The sequence below is a fragment of the Protobothrops mucrosquamatus genome, unplaced genomic scaffold (assembly GCF_001527695.2).
Source record: "Protobothrops mucrosquamatus isolate PMUCROS unplaced genomic scaffold, P.Mucros_1.0 scaffold71, whole genome shotgun sequence".
Taxonomy (NCBI): Eukaryota; Metazoa; Chordata; class Lepidosauria; order Squamata; family Viperidae; genus Protobothrops; species Protobothrops mucrosquamatus.
Window position 1 is genome coordinate 650,909 of NW_015386449.1, and position 23,490 is coordinate 674,398.

Genomic DNA, 23,490 nt, shown 5'->3' on the forward strand with positions numbered 1-23,490 from the left:
TATCTCCCACAAGGGTGGAAATTTATTCTATCACTGATCCCAGTGCTAAGAAATTTAAAGGGGAAAAACCAAATTAAAGCTGGAAGTTTGGAAGGGGATTTTTAAGGGAAAGGAGAATTCACTCAAGTTTTCTAACCTGCTATTGACTGAGAGCCACACCAGACACGTCGTCAAGAGCTGAGACCAAGTTAAAGACTGGGTCAGCAAGAGGGGGCGTGTCAAGTTTGACTACTTGGTCTCAAGAGCAGGCATCCAATGAAAACCCACATGTGAATTCTCCATCTCCCGTACTGGAGAAAAGGCGTTCAGGTAAGACAACGCCCCATTTCCCTCACAACAACAACCCTGTGAGGTGGATTGGGCTGAGAGAGAGTGACTGGCCCAAAGTCACCCAGCTGGTTTTCATGGCTAAGGCAGTACATTAATTTACTATTTAATGTTATATATACATCATAATTTTTCTATGACCTTTTCCATACTTTTGTTATGCTCTATAGCAGCTTGTTGCCAGATTTAAAATTCGTTTTTATCCTGAATACATTGTTGCTATTGTCAACTTCTGATAGTGTTAATAATGTTGTATATTTCAGGTGGTAGATCTTCTTCTAGCACGAGGAGCAAACAAAGAACACAGAAATGTGTCTGATTATACTCCTCTAAGTCTTGCTGCATCTGGTGGATATGTTAACATTATTAAGATACTACTCAATGCTGGAGCAGAAATTAATTCAAGGTAATAATTTGGTTTAGAAGGATTTTGAGTTCTCTTTGATGAATATAATATAAAGTATGGTTGAATTCCACAGATTTGTTACTTTTATCCATTCAAACATACTGAACAAACTCAGTGATCTGTAGATGAGCTTTTTAAACATATTTATTTTTAAAAATCACAATTACAGTAATAACATAATGCAAACTACAAACAAAAGAATATGAAAGAAAAAGCTAGAAGTTGCAAAAAAGAAAAAAATAATATAGTAAAGAAAAAGAAAAATATATGAAGAAATGAGTTTTCCCTTCATCACAGGCATTTTAGTAACTGAAATGCCTTCTCTGAAAATACAACAACTAATCTCTTCTTCCCATATGCCATCTCTTATCTATAAGCAAATCCCTGAATCCTCTGCATTTTAATCCTGGTGTCGGCAAAAGTCCATTAAGAATTACCAAAGATGACAACATACTTATTTTAACCTTTATCAAATAAAACAACTTTATATTCCTTCCTTTTGCTTCCAGTGACCTTTAGTCCCTTCAAATAAAGTCCCAAAACTTGATTTCTTTTCATTTTTTCTTTTGCCTCACCTCGCAAAATTCTTTGAAGTTTTAACAAGCCTCTTTTGTAAAGCCAACATAGAAAAAATTATCCATTCTCCTGGTTTGTTATTTGTATATCCTTTTTTAATTATTAAGACATCAGCCCATTGCTTTTCTATATCCAGTGCAACATCTTTTTCTTGAAGCCTGCCATTTTCAAATCTACTTTCAAATCAATCTCAGTCTTGCCAGATAAAACTTCTTCCATAAATAACTTTTTAATGCAGACAATAGAAGCAGACTCTCTTAAAATTAATTTCTGAGTCCATTGTTCAACAATATTCTTTAAAATGTCCAACATTAAAATGTTTTGCTTCGTTTTGTATTGACAAGTTGAATGAGAATGTTCTCCTTTAATTGTAATCATTAGTTTCTTGCACTAGTGACTAATTTTTAAAGTGTTACTATTTTTTTAAAAAAAGACTTCAGTTCAAAAAAAAATTCCCACAGGAAGGATTCTTCAAAGTTAATCACAGTTTCTTATTTTAAATTTATCTGAATCTTTAGTCCATTCATAACCTTCTAAAATCAAAGTTTTAATCACCCTTTTGCTATTTATTCTCATTTTTTCCCAAGTCCTTAGACTTATATTTAGAACTTCTTTAAGTAAGAATGGAAGGAAATTCATCCACTGCTGTAAAACCTGTTGACCCAAACAGTTAACAAGCAATTTCAAAAAGTGATTAAAACAGAAAGTATGTGAACTCGGTGTGCTTTCCAAGACATGGATTTCAGTTTAAGCAAGATGACTATTGCAGTCTCCTCACATGGAGCAACTGCCTGACTACCTGTGGATGTTTTCTCCTTGTTCAAAGAGGTATTTTTGAAGAACCACTGGCCAGTCACTGGCTCTTCATTCCACTGTTGTTCTTGACTCCACTTTCCATGGAGCCATCTTCAGTCACTATTTCTTCCCCAGAAGTCCTTGGTGATTTGTAGATGTGCTGTGCCAAGATATTCAGAATTCCATATCCAGCACTTGTATGTTGCCAGTATTCTTAGCATACTTTAAGTACTTTTTGTTCTTCCTTTCTATTACTTTATATTTTAAAGTCTAGCTGATTTTTATATAGTGCACTTTCCAGCAGTGAAATGAGGATGTTAGGCGACAATCAGCTTTTCATAAAATAATTATACTCAAAAATATTTTCCTCTACATTTGTCTAGATTATGTCATTGTTATATTTGTATTTATTGGTTTTCTTTTTTTAGGACTGGGAGTAAATTAGGCATTTCTCCTCTGATGCTGGCAGCTATGAATGGTCATGTTCCTGCAGTAAAATTATTGCTTGATATGGGTTCTGATATTAATGCTCAGATTGAAACCAATCGGAATACTGCACTTACTTTAGCCTGCTTCCAGGGCAGAGCAGAGGTAGTCAGTCTGCTTTTGGACAGAAAAGCCAATGTTGAACATAGGGCAAAGGTAAGTAATCAATAGATTTCTTTCTCAGTTGAACTTTGGTAAGCATGATCTTGTAAGAAAAAATAAAATTTGGGATTGTCTAAAGGAAGTTGTTAGTCACTTTACCTGAGAGGTTCACCTGAGCGACCTTAGGGACATGGAGTGATTTAAACAAAAAGAGGACTATGGGTGGGAGGCCCATAGGCAATTTATAAGATAAAACCCACAATATAAAATATTAAAGCAATAAATATTAATATTTAAATTAAAGTAGCTAAGAAAGGAACCAATATATAACAGGGTGAAGGTAGAGTCTTTTCTTAATCCACCTATCACCTCCAGTATGGAATGCCCCCTCCATAAGTATTCAGGCCAGTTGGTTGAGCCAGGTTTAAAGCCCTTCCAGAAGGCCCAGGGGCTGGGGCCAAATTTCACCGCACAATATTCCAAAGGCCAGGAACCACAGCAGAAAAGGCTATTCTTCTGAACCTACCAGCTGGAATTCCTTGACCGACAAGGTCTGCAGCAGGCCCGACAATGCACAACATATACATTTTTCATAGACATTCTTCTATCGCCTCTAGACAAGATGGGTGGCACACAAATCTAATACATACATACATCCTTTGCCCTCTAGCAATATTCATGCACACTTATGGAAGGAGATTATGTATGCAGTTTTAGCAGCAAACATTTGGAAATGCTAGAGAACATAATCAAACATAGTGCTCAGAGCTCCACATTAGCTGAAAAGCAAAGGGTTTTAATTGACCCACTGATTCAAATTCCCATGAGACTTTCTTCTAGGAAATAACATCTGGGTTAAGGTCCAGCATTAAATAAAAGACTGATAATTATATAATATTGCTTTTGGTTGGGAAGGTTTATCAAGGTTCTCGCATTTCCAATACACCTAGAAGTATTGTCTGGGTATATACTGAACTCTAGGAAGAAAGGGTTCTTCCTTAATTTGCTTTGTAGAGACTTTGTTTGGAAGAGTGAGTTTTCTGTTCTGTGTTGTAGATATTCCAAAACAAAAATAATGTAGGAAACAGGTAGAAAGAAAGTACTTTATATTATGAAAGAGACCAAAAGGAAAAGCCTCAAATTATAAACAAAATTGTGCTTGCTCAGCAGATCAATTATTTAAAAAGTCTAAACTGTCCAGGTACATATAGTTTGGTTGTAAAAGAACGCAATGAATTTTGATGATAAAATCCATTTGTGCAAAATTATGCTGCAGAGATATCAGACAATCTATACAATATATAGATTCATACTTTAGCTCTATCTGTTTCTGTGGTCTCTTCTGAATTCAAAATCACATTTGTAGAACTTTTCAGTCTTGAATTTTAGAAAGGAATTAAGTGCCATGAGAATTCCTGAATTCAGTGTTGTATCGTATCATTATATTAACAGGAGTGGTGAATATGGAATCTGGGTGGAATGTGAAGTAGTTAAATTGGGCTTCAAAACAAAACTTCAAATTTTAGTTAATGTGATCCAGATGCCTGAGTAATGAAAAGTCATCAAGGTTTCTTTCCCCATTAAATATTTGTGTGTGATACTCTAGCTAACCCTCTTTTAATGTTGATTGGACTCAAGTGGCTTTGGACTTGGAAGTGAAAAGGGTTAGTAGTAATTTATTCATATAGGTTTGAAATTTAAACAAGTTATTTTAAACAGACTGGACTCACACCTCTAATGGAAGCTGCATCAGGAGGTTACGCAGAAGTTGGAAGAGTTCTTCTTGATAAAGGAGCAGATGTCAATGCTCCTCCTGTGCCTTCTTCAAGAGACACTGCTTTAACTATTGCTGCAGATAAAGGCCATTACAAGTTTTGTGAGCTCCTGATTAATCGGTATAGTATTTTCTATTATATTAGAATTGCACAATTTGAACTACCTGCAATTCCCCCACCAGTCTGACCTGGCCCTGCTCTTCTACTACTTAACTTCAGCAGCAAATTTGCATTTCTTTGTTTGTCCTCCTCTATGCTTTCTATCCTTGCCCTCACATCTTTGTAATTACTGCTGTTGTCTTTCTAATTTTTGTCCTTTGATTTGTTTGTCAGAGCACCCTTGCACCTTGGCCAAAGCAAAACTTATTTCAGCAAGTATGTTCTGTGCCACCATTGGCCAAAAGACCGTTTGTGTAGGGCAAATACAAACAGATTTCTTTTTGTTTAGAAATGAGCCCTTTGTAATAAGACTAAGGAAATTTGCCTCCGCTGGTCTACATTTTGGTTTGTTTCTGTACTGTAACTATTGCTTCGTCCCATTTGCCGTTTCCCAGGTTTTTGTTTTAAATGTAATTTGTTTTGTGATTTTTTTTTCCAAAGGTACAATGCATCCTAGACACTTTATTCCTCCTTCATTTATTCCATCTTTATTGCCCTGCCTTATCTCGTCAGTGTAGAGATTGATCATTTTAAGGAATTTCCCCTTACTCAATTTAATTTAAAACTGAGAGATGGTATAAGAAGGGACAATCAGTTTTTGCACTTCAGACTAATGATCTCAAGTTAGGAAGTTGGGAACTGCTAAGTGGGGAAAATAAGCTATTACCCATTCACAGTTTCACATTTCTGATTTTCCATTGTGGATACCCAGAGATCTGTAAGGCAGAGAATCCTTTTTACTAAATAAGTTTTATAACTAAGTGGGGATACTGAGAATTGTATTATGGGGGGTGGTTGTTGTAGGAGAAGGAGGCTATTCACATAAATTAAATTCTCATTAAATCATACTCTTCATTTATTAGTTTCACTTCCATGAGGAGATCTAAATAATTTAAGATCGTAATTTATTTTTCATTTACATTCTAATACCCCAGTACTTTTAGAGACAAATCTGAATTACTATTTGTATTCTGCCATTATTATTTTTACAAATAACTCAAGGTAACAAATATATCCAACACACCGTCATCCTCTTATTTTCCCCACAACAACAACCCTGTGAGATGGGTTGGGCTGAGACAGAGCGACTGGCCCAAAGCCAGGATTTGAATTCACCATCTCCCATTTTCTAGCCTGGTGCCTTAACCATTAGACCAAATGCATGGAATATTCATTTCTAGTTTTCTCTTGTGGCATGCATATCTTGATAATTAAAGGTAATGTGAAATTCTTAACCAGGTGCTATTGGTTTTTTTGCAAAGTGAAATTTAATTTCAGCTGCTTTCTGAATTATTTGTTCCAATAAAATCTGATTTCCTTTTAGGGGAGCACATATTGATGTTCGCAATAAGAAAGGAAACACACCACTCTGGTTGGCAGCAAATGGTGGTCACCTTGATGTAGTGCAGCTGCTTGTGCAGGCAGGAGCTGATGTGGATGCTGCAGATAATCGGAAAATCACGCCCCTTATGTCTGCATTTCGCAAGGTAATTTGGTGGTTTTCAGATTGGAATATCTGGAATTGAGGCAAGCTGCAAATATTTGAATTACTGCATCTTAATTACTATTACATACTTCTTTTTAAGTCATTGCATACATTTTATTTCATATCTCATTGGTTGTTGAATGTACAGGTAATCCTCAACATACGACCACAGTTGTGCCCAAAATTTCTTTTGCTAAGTCAGATAGTTGTCAAGTGAGTTTTGCCCCATTTTATGATTATTCTTTTGCCACAGTTGTTAATGAATCACTGCAGTGGGTAATTTATTAACACTGTTGTTAAGTGACTCTGACTTCCCCATTGACTTTGCTTGTCAGAAGATCGCAAAAGGTGATCATATGACCCCAAGACACCGCATAAATATAAACCAGTTTATATGAACCAGTTGCCAAGCATCCAAAGTTTGATCACATTACTGCAATAATAATAAGCTCTTAGGTCCTTTGTCCATGTTTGTTTGGGAGGGAGGAGGAGGAGGAGGAGGAGTCTGGTTCATTGACATTGCAATACCAGTGATGCACAAATAGAAGAAAAACAGTAGAAAAAATAGTGAAATATGGTGATTTGCAAATTGAAGTTGAGTGATATACACATATACACCTTACTCGGAACTGCCTGCACACTCAGATGTTACCTTACAGCTCTTAGGTCCTTGGTTAGGACTTGAACTGTTAAGTTTTTACCAGACCCAGACTGTGAATCGAATTGAAGATTATTATTATTATTAATAATAACAACAACAACAATAATAATAATAAAAATCTCCTGAAAGTTTTAATTAGGATCTTTCCCCAAAATTGCTTTCCATTTCCCAAAGTCAAAGGCTCTCCTATAAATTGAAATACAATGTCTCTTAACATTTGTTTTCCAGTTAAATATGGTAAGTCCATTCCCCAATATCCATCGGTCTTCTTGAAAGAATCCATTTAATCAGTTATCAGTTCTGTCAACTTTGAGTCTTTAAGATCCGTATCACCTTCAGCTATCTCCAGGCAACCTGCCTTCAAAGCAGACTCCTGCTTTGGGTGTGCCGGCAACAAATTAAGTTCCAATCCATCCAATGGTAAACCTAATTTGAAAGTTGTTGCTTGCATCTGATTATCATCTTTAAGTTGATTTAGAACTTGTTGCGTTACCAAACTTTTTGACTGAAATTTCAAATAGGTCTTAACAGGTTGAAAAGCATTTTGTTTTCAAACCTTCTCCAAAAGTTTTGTCTTTAAGATAATTGATTGTTTGCATTTTGTTTTAGTTCAAGACACTTCTGCACTAAACTTTTACAGCCAGTCATAAATAATTCTCAGAGACAGGAGGCACTATAACAAAAGATCTCAAAGAGCATTGAAAAGATCTTCCTATAATAAAAAGATAGAAGGAAAAGTCAAAAATTAAATAACGATCAGAGTTTTAGAAATAAATAAAATACAAAATCCCTGTAGTGGAAGTCTAGTAGACACACAAATCATTACCAATCCCCAGAAAAATACCATTGCTTCCATGCTGACAAAGCAAAACTAAAATAATTTACAGTTATTAAGCAGTAAGAGAAAGCATAGGAAATCTACTTTAAATATCGCAAGGGGTTAGAATAATTCAGCATTCAATTAAATTCAGAATAGAGCTGGAACAGACCTGGAACAGACCTTGGAGGCCTTCTAATCCAACCCCCTGGTCAAGCAGGAGACCCTATACCATTTCAGACAAGTGGCTGTCCAATCTCTTCTTCATCAATGATGAAGTACCCACAAGTTCTGAAGGCAAGCAATTCCATTGGTTAATTGTCCTCACTATTAGGAAGTTTCTTCTTAATTCCTTGATTAGTTTCAATCCATTGTTTCTTGTCCTGCCCTTTGGTGTTTTGGAAAATAACTGACCCCCTCTTCTTTGTGGCAGTCTCTCAAATACTGGAATAGTGCTATCATGTCACCCCTAGTTCCTTTTGTTCTCTAGACTGGCCATAGCCAATTCTTGCAACCGTTCTTCATATGTTTTTATCTCCAGGCCTTTAAATCATCTTAGTTGTTCTTTGCGCTTGTTCCAAAGTCTCAACATTTTTTTGTAGTATGGTGATCAAAACTGGATGCAGTATTCCAAGTGTGGTCTTACTAAGACCATATTCAACCATTTATATTTATTATATAAATAAATAAATGTATATTTATTACTTAATACATTAAATCACACATCAATTAACATTTAAAAAGTAAAAGTCAAAAGGAAATATCAAAACATGCTGTTAAAACCAAGACGTGCTTAAAAATCAGAAAGCTGAGAGAAAATGGTGTAGACCCTACCCTCTGCTACTCCTATCAAGAATTGCAGTCAATTAATATTCCTCTTTAGGTAGGTCCACAGTCATTTGAGAGTCATCTGGGTCATTCCTAGTAGCTCCTATTTGATCTAGGGAACTATGTGCAGTCAGAGAACCAGCTTTCGCAGCAAAGTCAACTGTCAGCAAGAGAAAAAACACTAGCAGCTCAGCACACCATTTTGGGTGGGAATCCCACATTGACTTTGCTTGTCAGAAGGTTGTAAAAGGTTATCACATGACCCCACAACACAGCAACTGTTATAAATAGGAACCAGTTACCAAGCATCTAAAATTTGATCAAGTGATCGTGGGGAGGCTGCAGCAGTCATAAATATGAAAAACAGTCATAAGTCACTTTTTTCAGTGCTGTTGTAACTTCTAACAGTCACTAAACGAACTGTTGTAAGTTGAAGACTACCTGTATTGCAAAGTTTCTTTATGTATTCAGAGACTGGCTGATTCTCTTAATCTTAGTCTTGCCAGTTAAACAGATTATGATAAATCCTGATTCAAATTACTATTATAATAAGGTATGCAGAACATTTCATTTTGAGCTTGAACTTTAATGAAACATTGAAATTCATGTGCAAAATTGGTAGCTCAATTATGAAACAGACTGACTCAAGATTTCCAGTACATTTCAAGGTCAAAACATTCTCAACAGAAGAGAATATTTGTAGCTTAGGGGTCCTTGGGGTTCTCTGAGCTTGGTTGTTTTCATTAACAGATTCTGTAACATCATCACTGTAGTGCATCAAAACAATCTGTTTCACTCTCAGATATTTCACACTTCTCATTTGAATTGTTTACATATTGTTTTTATTTTGTATTTTTATTTCATTTGTTTGATATGTTTAACTTGAATTTTACTATAGGTAGTCCTCGACTTACAACAACTGAACCCAAAATTTCCATTGCTAAGCAAGAAAGTTGTTAAGTGAATTTTGTCCCATTTTACGACCTTTCTTGCTACAGTTGTTAAGTAAATCACTGCAGTTGTGTCCAAATTTTGATCACGTAACCAGGGATTCTGCAGTGGTTGTAAGTGTGAAAAACGGTCATAAGTCACTTTTTCCAGTGCCATTGTAACTTCAAAAGGTCACTAAACAAATGGTTTTAAATTGAGGACTACCTGTATTTCTTTTCTTTTATGTGTTTATTGTACATTACCCCAGGAGCTTTATTTAAATAAATAAATAGTGTTAGACAAGCTGTCTTTTGGAAAGTATTATGTGCCAGTGTGCCAATTATTGAGAAAATCCTGATGCATCTCTGGGTCTTTCACTGAGAATGTTTGTTATAGCACATTATAGTGTTATGTCCTGATAATCCAATTCTCCAATGTATATAATGTATGCAAATACCATAATTTTGCAGAATTCTCTCCTTTACCTATTCAAGCTTCTACACATGTATAGAACAAAAGACTTCAGTTTTCTATAGTGTTGATATGTTACTCTTCAGGAAAAAAAAATCAGGAATCAAAAATGTTTTTCCTTTTTTGCTGGCAAATTCTAACAAGTCTTCCCTGATACCAGTCAGGTCTGCTTTAATAATAAAGTACCAGGAAAAGTGGCATTTTATTTTTGCAGATGCGTTCCAGGAACATGTTATTCATTTGCAATATTGTTGAGAGTTTGGAATTAATGTTTTGTGCCGAGAATTCTAAAGAGGGAAAATTAACATACAGAAATACAATTACTCTGAACTCATTTTCTATTGTCTCTCATTTATTTTCATTTGTTTTCCGTGTTTTTTAGTATTTAGCTAGTCATAAGGAAAAACAATTTAAATTAGATTAGTGTAGTTAAAGATTGCCTGGGTTATGAGGTTTTCTAAGCATTTAATTACAATACTCAAAAGAAATATATTAAATTGGCACAATCTAGTATGATATTATAAGTGTTACAGAAGAAGTCCTTCCAATTTCATGTAATTAAACCTTTCTTTTTTAGGGTCATGTGAGAGTAGTTCAATTTTTGGTGAAAGAGGTTAACCAGTTTCCTTCAGATATTGAATGCATGAGATACATAGCAACTATAGCAGACAAGGTGAGTGCCAAGGAGCTAGTAATTGTACTCAGATAACTTGAGACTTCACCTGTAAAATATATGTTTTTGTCATAATATTTCTCAAAATGTATCTTCGCTACTATTTTTTAGCTAAGATAAAAAATAAAATCTCTTTCAAATGAAATAACAGAAGAACAGAGTTGGAAGGAATCTTGGAGGTCTTCTAGTCCAATCCCCTGCTCAAGCAGGAGACTATTCCATTTCAGACAAGTGGTTATCCAATCTCTTCTTAAAAACTTACAACTTCTGAAGGCAAGTCGTTCCATTGATTAATTGTTCTCACTGTCAGGAAATTGCTCCTTATTTCTAAGATGGTTCTCCTTTATTAGTTTTCATCCATTGCTTCTTGTTCTGCCATCAGGTGCTTTGGAGAATAGGTTGACCCTCCACTCCTTTGTGTCAGCCCTTTAGATATTGGAACGCTGCCGTCATGTCACCCCTTATCCTTCTTTTCATTAAATAAGACATACCCAATTCCTTCAACCATTCTTCATAAGTCTTAGCCTCCAGTCCCCCATTTTTCTGCATTCTTTCTAGCAACCAAAACTGGATGTAATATTCCAAATGTGGTCTTAGCAAGGTGGTATTTAGATTATTAAAGTGGTATTATCACTTCAAATGATCTTCATTCTATAGCTCTTTTATTGCAGCCTAAGACTGTGTTAGCCACTGCTGGCTCATATGTAAATGATTGTCCACTAGGACTGCCAGATCCTTCTTACAGTTACTACTATTGAGCCAGGTACCACCTATTCTATGCCTATGCATTTGGTTTTTCTTACCAAAGTGTAGATTTTTACTTTTCTCACAGTATGCTTGCTTTCTATGAGGGGCTACCACAAAGAAAAGGGGATCAACCTATTTGCCAAAGCAGGACAAGAAGCAATGGATGGAAACTAATCAAAGAGAGACGTAACCTAGAACTAAAGAGAAATGTCATAACAGTGAGAACAATTAACCAGTGGGACAGCTTGCCTTCAGAAATTGTGGATACTCTATCACTGGAAGTTTTCAAGAAGAGATTAGACAGCCACTTGTCCACAATGGTATAAGGTCTCCTGCTTGTGCAAGGATTGGACTAGAAGACCTCCAAGGTTCCCTCTGTTGTTGTGTTCTGTCCACGTTGTTTTCTTGACAACAATGCAGAATTTGTTATTTTCTTTTGAGATGTTAATTTAGCCTACAGCTGTAGAATTTCCTGGTTCTACAGCTGTAGAACGTCTCCTGTACTAGTACTGATCAGACCATACCCTGTTTAATTTTGGTAGCTGGACAACAAGATCCATTTCCTGCACAAAATGGCATGTTAATGTAATTAAATTTAATAGCAACAGAGTGAAATTGCCCATAAAAATAAATACCCATTTATAATGTTTATAGATCTTCTGTTTGCATATACCAAGCATTCTTTCACATATAACAAACCAGATGTACACACTTAGATTTTCCTTTCTTCTAGGAGAAACAACACAAAAGAAGGGGGGAGAGATAGAGATCTGTGATAAGGGGAAGTATAAAAAAAGTAGAGACACTGTATATGTCATGGTAAGGGACTAAGATTCACTATTGAACGTAAGCTAATAATGAGTAATAAAGACCATAGTCAACACAATATAAATTAGCCAACAAAATTGTACACCATAGTAAGTTCTTAACTTATTACTAAAATCTATTCTGATTTGGATTAATCTCATAAAACTTAATTATAGATTCTATAATCTAAGAATAGTTCCCAGTTTGAGTTGAAATCTATGTTTGATTTACTTTTTAAGGTAGAAAGTTATACCAGACATCAAGGCATATTCCCACAGTTTGTTAATTATTCTTCCATTGAAGGCATCAGAGAGAACCTTTTCAGTGCATGTAATTTTGTTGTAGCAGTTACCATATATACAGCTAATTCAATATACTTTGGGGAGCATTGTGGGTGCTCCCTTGCTGGAAGTTTTCAAGAAAAGATTGAAAAATGTTTGTCTGGGGTTGTATATATCCACCCATTTTATACTAAACTCTGGGCAGCTCCCAATTAATAGAGAATTGTGGAGTATTGTTAACTGATTTGAATTAATTTAACTATTTCACAGTGGACTTTAGTTTCTTTCCTAATGTGTGCTGGGCTTTGTTTTTTGTTTTTTTTTTTAATGTGAGGCCAAGCATACCAACAAAAGAAAAGTAGAACCCTCATACCAAAAATGTTATGTATTCCTAACATAGATGAAGTTGTAGTGCAAGCTACTGTGAATATATTTTGAGTACTCTGTCTTAAATTTCTGCAAAACATTTTTTAAATGAAAAGGAATTGTTGAAAAAGTGTCACCAGTGTGTTGAAACCATTGTGAAGGCTAAGGACCAACAAGCAGCTGAAGCAAACAAGAATGCAAGCATCCTATTGAAAGAGCTAGATTTGGAAAAGGTGAGATATACAATTACATCATCTTTCTTAAATAACATTCTGTTTACAGATAGTCCTTGAATTATGACTGCTTACTTAACAGTGATTTGAATTAGCAAAGGCCTTTAAAAAGGGTGCTTTACAGCCTGTAAAACACTTCTGACCCTCATACAACATTACACACGCACACATGACAAACACACAGGCACAATCTAAGTGCTTGACAACCTTACAACCAGGTGCCAAGTGCCCCACAGTCTGCCAGCTTCTCCAGAAAGTCAGCAGGGAAGCCAGTAGGGAAAATTGCAAGATGCTGCTGCCTGTCAAGAGGCAGCAGCATCTTGTCTCTGACTGAAAGCTTTTTCTCGAAGGATTTCAACTCCATGCTTGCTTGCACAGAGCTGAAATTCTTCAGCAGGCAGTTCTTTTAGCCAGCCCCCAGTGATTCGAGGGAGCTGAAATTCAAGCAGGATTTTCAGTCACTGAGCAGAGAGGCAGCGCAGTAAGGTGAACATAGGCAGCCTCAGAATGGTGGAGGACGCTCTGGAGATCTTGTGCAGGCCGTTTGAGTGTCTCTCTATTCAGGAGCTGAAAATCCTGCTTGGGTTTTGGCAGGGGGGATTTTTATCTCCTCAGTCAAAAGGCAATGGGTTAACATAAGATGTGTGGGATGCATCAGAGGAATAGGGGAGGTTCTGTGCAGGCCCCGTGCAAGTGTCTTTCCATTCGTGGGCTGAAAATCTGGGTTGAATTTCAGCAGAGAGGATTTTTAGCTCCTAGATGGAGAGAGACAATGGATGGCCTATTCTGAGCTTACTTACTATGAACTCCACTTAACAAACCCCAAGATTGCTTAATAACTGCAACCAGGAATATCAATACTGTGTTTATTGAACAAAGTAGTCACATGACATTTTGCTTAACGTCTGCTTTACTCAACAAATTGTGGTCATTTATCTATATAGTGAAAAGCCATTATACTTTGATACCATAGATGCAATAGAAAATCTGAGACTGAATAATATATTCTTTTTCTTTTATGCTTTATTCAAGTTATATTTTGCACTAATAACTTCAATGTCTCTTAAAATTGACCCTATCAAAGAAAATTGTTTAGATGATTAACATTTTATTCATATATTTTATTAATTTATATGCCACCTTGATCACAAAATGACTCTAGACATCTTATACAATAGAATTAAAACAAGTAAAAAAGAACAAACTCAACAAACTCACATGGCATTTATTGTGAAAGTATAATTAAATATATTCCTAACTTGGACATGGAGAAATGTAAGAACTCCCAACAGCATACATTCATTCTGCAGTAAATTCATCTTAGCTGCATATACATTCACCCAAATCCTGAGAGGATCTGTAGATCATCTTCATTTTTACCTGAATTGAAGACAAATTCCAACTTGCCAGTTGAGAAAATTTTCCTAGAAGTCATTAATCTCACAATAAAAGAAACAGAACAATCTAAACCTTAAAATTCTAAAACTTTTACTGAGATATAATGGCATCATATATGATTAAGTCAAATTTATGCAGTAAGAAGAAAATACTTGGATACATGTTTTTGACTTACTTAATAAACATTAAATGTCACATGAATACAATGTAATATTCTGCCTTACCTACTACAATATCTTTAACATAGTAAGAATTTCTACTTGCACACTGGTAGAAAGTAAGCTTCCTTTATTAATACTATGATATAAATTTTTTAAAAGTATACAATTGCTAATTATACAGGTTTATCTAATCATGTTTATGGAAATACAGAAAACCGAACTAAGGTTTAATAAGATTTGTAATACATCAAAAGGCCTCTAAAAATTCAGGATTGAAAGAAATAATAGCCGCCTTATTCTCTGTATTTTAAATTAAACTTGTTAACTTGAATTTTAATATTATCAGTACTTTGATGGACTTTTATGAATGTCCAGCAATAAAAAATTAAGCTGTAATTTCTTACATTACTAAAAAAGTAAGTGTATAATTGAAAAATTTAACTTAAACGTTTTAAGCAAAACTTGACTGTCTCAGAAAAGCTGATTAAATAAGCTTCATTAGAATGTAAATCTGAACCAAATCATAAACATATACTAATACGTCCAAGTAAATCCTGGGGCGCAGTTTGATGGCTTGCACACATACCAACTTGAATTTCTGATTGTGTTCATTCTACTTCAAAATACTGACAGCCTTGTTAGCCATTATAGGCTCCAGGTTTATTATGGAGGCTAACAGAATTTTCTCCTGCACAGCCTGAACAAGCCAGTAACAAAATCAGAATTTTCTATAGTTGCTGCTTTAAAGGAAAAATATTAATTAAAACAGTGTCTCTCAACTCAGCAACTGTAAATGTGTGGATTTTGACTCTCAAAATTCTAAGGCCAGCATGGGATAATGAAAATCTGTCTTTGTAATGAAAAGATGTATTATTTCCAATGGAAAAGTTTCATGTTATGAAATTGCAAGTTTCTATCACTATTTTATTTTATATAGATTAACATTTAATTATTAAAAGGAAGTTATTTATTTGTTTGTATCCCAGCCTTAACTCAAATGAAATTGTTTTATTAATGAAGGGGAAGTCACAGAACAGGTCTGAGAACACCTGACATAAGATACAGTCAGGAAGACTCAGATACAAATCCCACTTAGCCATGAATATTTACCAAATGTTTCTAGGTCAATCACTATCTCTAAACCCAAAAGATTACCCACATTTATTTTTATGGAGAAAAACTGTAAGTGGAAATTTGTGGCGAAAGAGAGGAATATACTTAAACAAATATATAACCTGTAACTAGTACTTGAGAGGCTAATTTTACATGCAGTATGGTTTGTTGAACAAAGGGAAATAAATGAGAATAATTCCACATTCTTTGCCTATTTGTGTTTGCATTACATTAAAAACCTTAAGAAAACAATTCTTAATATATATACTATACATTGTCAATGTTTTTATAGTCAAGAGAAGAGAGTAGAAAGCAGGCTCTTGCCGCAAAAAGAGAGAAGAGAAAAGAGAAGAGAAAGAAGAAAAAAGAAGAACAGAAACGAAAACAGGAGGAAGATGAGGAACACAAACCAAAGGAAACACTAGAGCTTCAAGAAGATGAAGAGGAAGAGGAAAATGATGATGATGGTGAGGGACTCAATTCATACTCTCTTTAAATCATAAATGGCCGCCTGATATTGATGGACTGCATTTCCAAACATCTTTCCATTATTTTGGAACCAAACATTTAGCCCTTGGTTTAAATTATGTGTTCTTAAATGTACCTATACTCCCTAAAATGTAAATGGCAAGTTCATTAGAATAGCCAAGCAAGTCTTTTGCTAAACTATCATCAGTTGTACAGTGTATATTTCTCATATTATTTATTTAAAAGTTTATCCAGGTCTTTCAGATAGAGATGTTTTGCTGTCTTAAATAATTATTTCCCTATTTGTGTGATGCTGCTTTCTCAGGATACTTGTGACCTGATAAAATTTTCATGTGATCATAGTGGCTGGAAACCACCCTGGCATATCTTTCTATAGTATGAATACAGTGAATCCTTGCTCCAGCTCTTCTGAAATTCTAAGGACAAAGGGATGTTAGAGCTATTTCCCATTTTGGACTAAGTTTAAAAAATAAATCCAGATAATGCTTTTTTTCTCACTGTTATGAGCTGTACCTTTTGCCCTCAATTTTCTGACTCGATTATTTATTTTTCATTTCAGGTAATATATAGCATTTTAATTGTTAGTTTTCATATTGTAAACTTTCACCTTGTTTTCAATTTGTTACTCTATATTGGTCTTCTGATAAATATAAAACTAAGAAGCACATTTTTAAGTAACAAGTTCTTTTAAAAAAATAAGTTTTATGCCTTCCATTTCCATTCAAGGTGATATTAAAAAGTGAAGAGCCCCCCAAATCCACTGAATTCTCATGGATGCATCCATGTAGCTTTCTTCACAACAATATAGAAGTGATTTGCCATTGCCATATTTTGAAGTATTTGTTTTTTCAAATTAGCAACCTAAATTACCACCTAAGTGTTTGTGTTGGTCTCTATCCAGTTATTAACCAAGTCTGGTCTGGTTTAGCTATTTCAGGATCAAGTAGAATCTGGTTTAAGCTAGAGAAAAATATTCTACTTCGGACATTGTGGTACAAAATAATGCAGTCTGTATTATATTTCTAAAAATCACTGTTCAAGCTAGTAAATGTCTAAACATTTGCAATGTGCTTTTTTTAGTTGATTCAGAAATTCCTTTAGAGCCTCCAAGTGCAACTACTACAACTACTATTGGAATATCTGCAACTTCAGCTACTTTTACAAATGCTTTTGGCAAGAAGAGAGCCAATGTGATAACAACTCCGAGCACAAATAGAAAAAATAAGAAGAATAAAACGAAGGACACTCCTCAAAATGTGCAGATAATTTTGCCAGATCAGCATATAAGTCTAGCACAGCAAAAAGCAGATAAAAACAAGATTAATGGCGAGCCAAGAGGTGGTAGTGCTGGTGGGAATAGTGATTCTGACAACTTAGACAGCACGGATTGCAATAGTGAAAGCAGCAGTGGTAAAAGCCAAGAACTGAACTTCACTATGGACACACATTCTTCAGGTGATAAGCGATATGCCTCTGTACTGCTCCCTTCTCAGGAAGATAAAACTAACTCCTCAGTTTCCAAAGTTCAAACCAGGTGAGTTATGAAACTTATCTTCCTGTCACTTCATTAATGCTGTAAAATGACTCTTTCTCCTTTGGCAAACCACTGATTAATGATGGTTAGTGTGTTCCAAGGTCACGTGATTACCTTTTGCAACCTTCTGATAAGCAAAGTCCATGGGGAAACCAGATTCACTTAACAACCATGTTACTAACTTAACTGCAGTGATTCACTTAACAGCAAAGATCATAAAATGGAGCAAAACTCACTTAACAACTGTCTCACTTGACAACAAAAATGTTGGGCTCAATTGTGATCATAAGTTGAGGGCTACCTGTACTGCTGGGTTTCTCTTGAAATTTTAAATATCCTGTGGCACCACCATGAATTCAGTATACTTTTCTAGGATGCTTCAGTACAGTTTGGGAAACACAGTGCTTTTTAAAAAAAATATTAAAGATTATAATTACAATAGTAAAAACTAATGCAAACTGAAAGAGAAAAGAGGAAAAAGTAAAAAGTGCAAAGGAAGAGAAAAATGGAAGGAAGGACTTCCAACATTCATCACACTTGTGTCCCATCATTTCAGTCCTGGTGTCAGTAAAAGTCCACTAAGAGTCTCCAGAAATAATGTAATATATTTAGTCCATTCAAGTAATGTCATAGAACTTGTTTTTTTCCCCTTCTCACAAGATTCATCCAAGCTTTAATAAACCTCTTTTGTAAATCCAGTATAAAAGAATTATTCAGGTCATTCTCTTAGTTTTTTATTTGTAATTTCTTTTTGATGTTTAAAGGATCAACCAATTACTTTTGTATATCCAGTGAAACATCTTTTTCAATTACATTCTTGTAGCTTGTCAGTTTAGATCCACTTTCAGTGTCAACTATTCTGGGGGTTTCTTTTCAGATAAAATTTGTTTCTATTCTAACATTTCTTCCAAAACATCTTTTGGACACATTCTGTCCATAAAAGCAAACTTTGCTATTATCATTAACTTCTGATTCTTTTTTTTCAAAAGTATCCTTCAGTATTTCCAATGTTACAATATTTTGCATCATTTTGTAGTTGTTAATCAAATTTATCTTTTTTCTCTTTTAATTAAAATCTTCAGTTCTCTCTAGTACCCAATTTTTAAAATTGTTTATCTTTTTGATGTCTTAGAAAAAATTCAAAACAAGTTGACTCTCCTACGGGAAGGATTCTTTATAATTAATTCTAAATCTTATTCTATATTTATCTGGAACCTTAATCCATTTGCAACTTTCTGAAATCAACTTTTTGCTAATATTTATTTCAATTCTTTAAAGTTTTACGCTTGTAGTTTTTTCTTTCATTCTTTCATCACCCAGTTGTCAATCCAAAGATTTCTAACAAGTCGATAAAATCAATTTCCTAATGTGATTTGAAAAGGAAGTATGCAAACCTAAGTGTCCTTTTAAAGGTGCTGGCTGTGGTTTGAGCAAGATGGCTGTTCCCTCGTCTCCCAGTGCTCAAACCTGCCAAAGACTGTTGTCTTGTGGTGGTCTCATAAAAATACTTCTCTGCAGTGCTTGTTCGTGATCTCCCATCCTTTCTTCGTCTAGAGAGATTCTTCACCATGTATCTGCTCCACTTTTCATGGAGTCATCCATCATTCTTCCTCCAGAACTCCAGGAACTGCATTGTTAATCATTTTTAATGTACTAAAAAAAATCTGCAGATAACCTGTTGGTTGGTTGGTTGGTTGGTTGGTTGGTTTTACTTGATATAAAAATACATTTACGGTTAAATATTTCTTGCATTCCTGTCTGAAATATATTTGTAATCAAAGCCCAAAATATTACATAAATGTAATTTGATCACAGATCTCACCACTGTAATATTTGCTAGAAAAATTCTTGATTACTTAAGATTCTGATTTTTTTGTATTTTCCTGTGACATTCAACAATTGTGTTATATTTTCTACAGTTTTAGAGCTATGGAATATTTATACCCCTTTTTAAAAGCCTGTTGTATGTTGCTAAAGAATCTGGGAGAAACTACCACCAATATCTTTATGAAATTTAGAGTCCTACATGCTCTTCATCTTAGATAAATGTTCTGGTGGCCTTATCTGGGCTGCGTGTCTGGGCTGCAGAAATTCATTGAATTGCAGCAAAGAGAAGTAGAAAGCTCTTAAAATTTTTTCCATCTAATGGTAGCCTGGGATTTTATAATCCATATACAGGAGTAAAATAACATTTGGCAATCTGATTCTTGCCTCTTTGTGCTCCGCATGATACCTGTTTGAAAAGACTAGGTGAAAATACATCACCTTGTATTCTCACGAGACGATCTCATGCATTAACACAAGTGGGTATTTTCGGTCTCAGTAATCATTTATATTTCCTTAATGTAAAGATTTCAGACCGCCTACACAAAGGGACCATTGAACTCTTAATGGAAAATTGCTTGGCAGAATTTTTTCTTTTAGATCAGGGGTGTCAAACTGCGGGCCCGCAGGCCGGACACATCACGTGGAAGCTGCGCCCACCCCATTGCCGGCAATGGCAACGTCGCGAGTTTGACATGCCTGTTTTAGATACTTCAGAATCCCTCCAAAGATCTTAATTTTTCAGCCAACATTGAATTTCTATAAAACAAGCTATACTGAAAATCTTGCAGGCATGGTCATTTGCAAAATTTTGAAGAAGTGTAAAGCTACAGTGTAAGGTGTCTTACTATATTACAATTTGTATATTATATTAAGGAGAGGTATCTCATAGTTTTCCCCTATTTGATAATGATTTTGACATATTATTCAAAAATGCTTTAGTGATTTGCTCAGTATTAATCATCTGGCCTATTGATGCTTAAGCAAATTGAATTAATAGCTACTTAATCTAGTTAAAATTGTACTGTCAAAGTCTCATTTTTGAGAGCAGTCATTTCTGCTTAGTATGTCAGTATTTGTGTACTCCTGATATCATGTTTTCTGTTGGAAGATTATTTTTACTTTTCCTTTAGGAAAGGAAAGTTACCATTCTTTTAAAAAAAATATCTTTGAAATTTGACTATGCAACAGTTGTTCATCTTGCATCTGAATGCCTTTGTGCAAGTCACATTAAATGTTCATCTTCATGAATACATTTGCTATTGCTTTCTTATTTCCCATCAGTAAATTCTACAAAGAGTAATAATGGTGATTGCATTTACCGTGTTTCCCCAAAAATCTCTGTTGCTAAGTGAAACATTTATTAAGTCAGTTTTGCCCCATTTTATGACCTTTCTTGCCACAGTTGTTAAGTGGATCACTGCAGTTATTAAGTTAGTTACACAGTTGTTATATGAATCTGGCATCCCCATTGTTTTTGTTTGTCGGAAGGTCACAAAAGATGATGACATGTCCCTGGGACCCTGCAACTGTCATAAATATGAGTCAGTTGTCAAGTATCTGAAATATGATCATGTGACCATGGGGATGCTGCAATGGTCATGTGAAAAACTGTTATAAGTCACTTTTTTCAATGCTGTTGTAACTTCAGATAGTCACTAAATGAACTGTTGTAAGTTGAGGACTACCTATACAACCTCACCGGAGAGGTAATCTCTACGCACAAATGATTATTTGAAGAAGGAAGGTAAAAGTAAACATTTCTATTACATGTAATCAGAGGTTTTCCAGGGTTTAGTTACAAATAGTTAATTACTGCATTATCTTTATGTTTAGAGTTGAAGGGGAAGCTAATTCAAGCTTAGCAACAAATTATAAATCAGTATCCTTGCCTCTGACATCTCCAAATATAAAGCTGAATCTGACTAGCCCAAAAAGAGGCCAAAAGAGAGAAGAAGGATGGAAAGAAGTAGTAAGAAGGTATGTTTTCAGCTTCATGAAATGCAAGTCTTATGCGAGTATGTCATTTCATGTTGGTTTCATATTTCATAAGTTTATCCTGGTAGTGGATAAACTTAAAATATATACTTAGAAGTGTAAATTCAAGCACTTCTATATGGGACCATTGTTGCTTCTGGGTAGCCAGATATTCCTAAAAGGTACAATTCAGTTGCATCCTGGGAGCAGTGAATTCTTTGTAAGAAGAACCTTACTTTTCTAATGAAGGTTGCTGAGAAGATGATGCTGTAGCTTTGAAGAATTTTGGAGGAAGTGGGTTATCTGGGCCCTTTTTGGTCTGGTTTCCTGCCTCTTATTTTCCCCACATCAACAACCCTGTGAGGTTCATATAGTGACTGGCCCAAAATCGTCCAGCTGGCTGTCATGCCTGTATCTGGGTTTTCTGATTAAAAGCTGTAGCTTGTTTCTTTGTTGCCTATGAAACTGCATTTTTTATTACTTGACAGGCAAGTGGGCAGAGTTTTGAAAGATACATCTCCTAGCAACCCTCTACAGTCAACTCCAGTTGAACAATTTCAGTTGCAAAGGGGAGGACGTTGCTGTTCAGGAGCAAAAAGGTATACTGGAGTGCACTCAATTTAAAATTGTGTATTGGAATTAAGAATAAGTAAAAGCAAAGTTATGATTGAACATTGATGCTGTTTAGAGCCCTAGCAATTATTGCAGTGAGGAACATGAAGAGACTGATATCATATTTTCATATCACTGTATAAAAATTAAGGAGAGTAAGAATTTGTGATATATATGAGGAATAATTGGGAATTTTAATGTCATATTTTTAAAAAATTGAAATGAGTAAATAATTAGAGCAAAATATCATTTTGATAAATGAGTGAAAGTAATATGAATACTTTTTAGTTTTGAAAGCAAAATTTAAGATTCCTGCTGCTGGCAATGTGATCAATAGGTAAATAAGTAATTAAAATGATTTGTAGCATTGTAATTATGCAAATAATTCTCTGAGATATATCTAAAATAATTTGCAGTTTCAAAATTTGTGTTTTCAGTTTGGTAATAAACCTTGATACCTTTCAGAAACTTCAGAGAATAAGAAAAACCTTGATCTAGAATATAGAGGCAAAATTAGTGTTTGACAGTCTCTTAGAATTATTGAATCACAGGGTTTAGGCTATGAAGTCTAACCAACATCAGTATCATAATATAGACTAAACCATCTCAGACAAGAACCTATCCTGCCTCTAGCATTCACTCAAAATTTATCTTCCTATAATTTTGAAATATTTATTGATCTAAGTTACAGTCTTTAAGGACCAAGCTGTGGTATTCTCCTACTTGAAGAGTGCTATAAAATTCCTCTTCGTTTGTATTTTTGCAGCCTCTTGGCTTCCAGTCCCTTGATCACTGTTCTTGTCCCATGTAATCATATAGAGAAGTAGTCACTGTATGTAAATATTTCACAGCTGTATGGCTTTCAAATTATATGGTACATCACTGTTAGATTTGGTTTAAACGTACAGTGATTATGGAGTTTGATTATTAACTATAAAGACCCTGGCTGAGAAGAGAAGTGAGATGAGCTACTCATCTAAAATTCAGTACTTTAAGTATGAGTTAACTTTAGTAGTAATCACTAAAAAAATCAAATTAACTGAAGATTCATTTCAAAATCTAGAAATATCTTTGATAGTAATTATTAAATAAAAAAGAGCAGTGCCTTGAGTTTTGTTCTGTAAGTTTAATAGATTGAAAAGTTCAACAGATCGTCCACCCCTCCCCAATTATGCATTTATCTATAGTGCAGAATTTATTTATATTTGTTAATAATAAAGCCTGCCAACAAACATAATTGCAAACTTTAATGTTTAGGTCAAAGAAGCTGTCTGTTCCAGCATCAGTTGTATCTCGAATAATGGGAAGAGGTGGGTGCAATATCACAGCAATTCAGGATGTTACCGGTGCTCACATTGATGTGGATAAGCAAAAAGATAAAAATGGAGAAAGAATGATCACCATAAGGTAGAGTTCATAAGATTTTGCTTTGATTTTCAGTTGGATTAAGTTGTAC

General features: G+C 34.8%; 1 protein-coding gene across 1 annotated transcript in view; it reads left to right on the forward strand.

Moving 5' to 3' along the window:
• Positions 1 to 23,490, forward strand: part of LOC107284146 (ankyrin repeat and KH domain-containing protein 1) — a 112,280-nt gene that overhangs the window by 69,718 nt on the left and 19,072 nt on the right. The window contains exons 19-29 of the mRNA XM_029283379.1: positions 591 to 733; positions 2,533 to 2,746; positions 4,412 to 4,587; positions 5,951 to 6,113; positions 10,397 to 10,492; positions 12,810 to 12,926; positions 15,891 to 16,065; positions 17,168 to 17,621; positions 21,282 to 21,425; positions 21,911 to 22,021; positions 23,292 to 23,441. Of these exons, the coding sequence (XP_029139212.1) occupies positions 591 to 733; positions 2,533 to 2,746; positions 4,412 to 4,587; positions 5,951 to 6,113; positions 10,397 to 10,492; positions 12,810 to 12,926; positions 15,891 to 16,065; positions 17,168 to 17,621; positions 21,282 to 21,425; positions 21,911 to 22,021; positions 23,292 to 23,441 (1,943 nt within the window). The remainder of the gene's footprint in view (positions 1 to 590; positions 734 to 2,532; positions 2,747 to 4,411; positions 4,588 to 5,950; positions 6,114 to 10,396; positions 10,493 to 12,809; positions 12,927 to 15,890; positions 16,066 to 17,167; positions 17,622 to 21,281; positions 21,426 to 21,910; positions 22,022 to 23,291; positions 23,442 to 23,490) is intronic.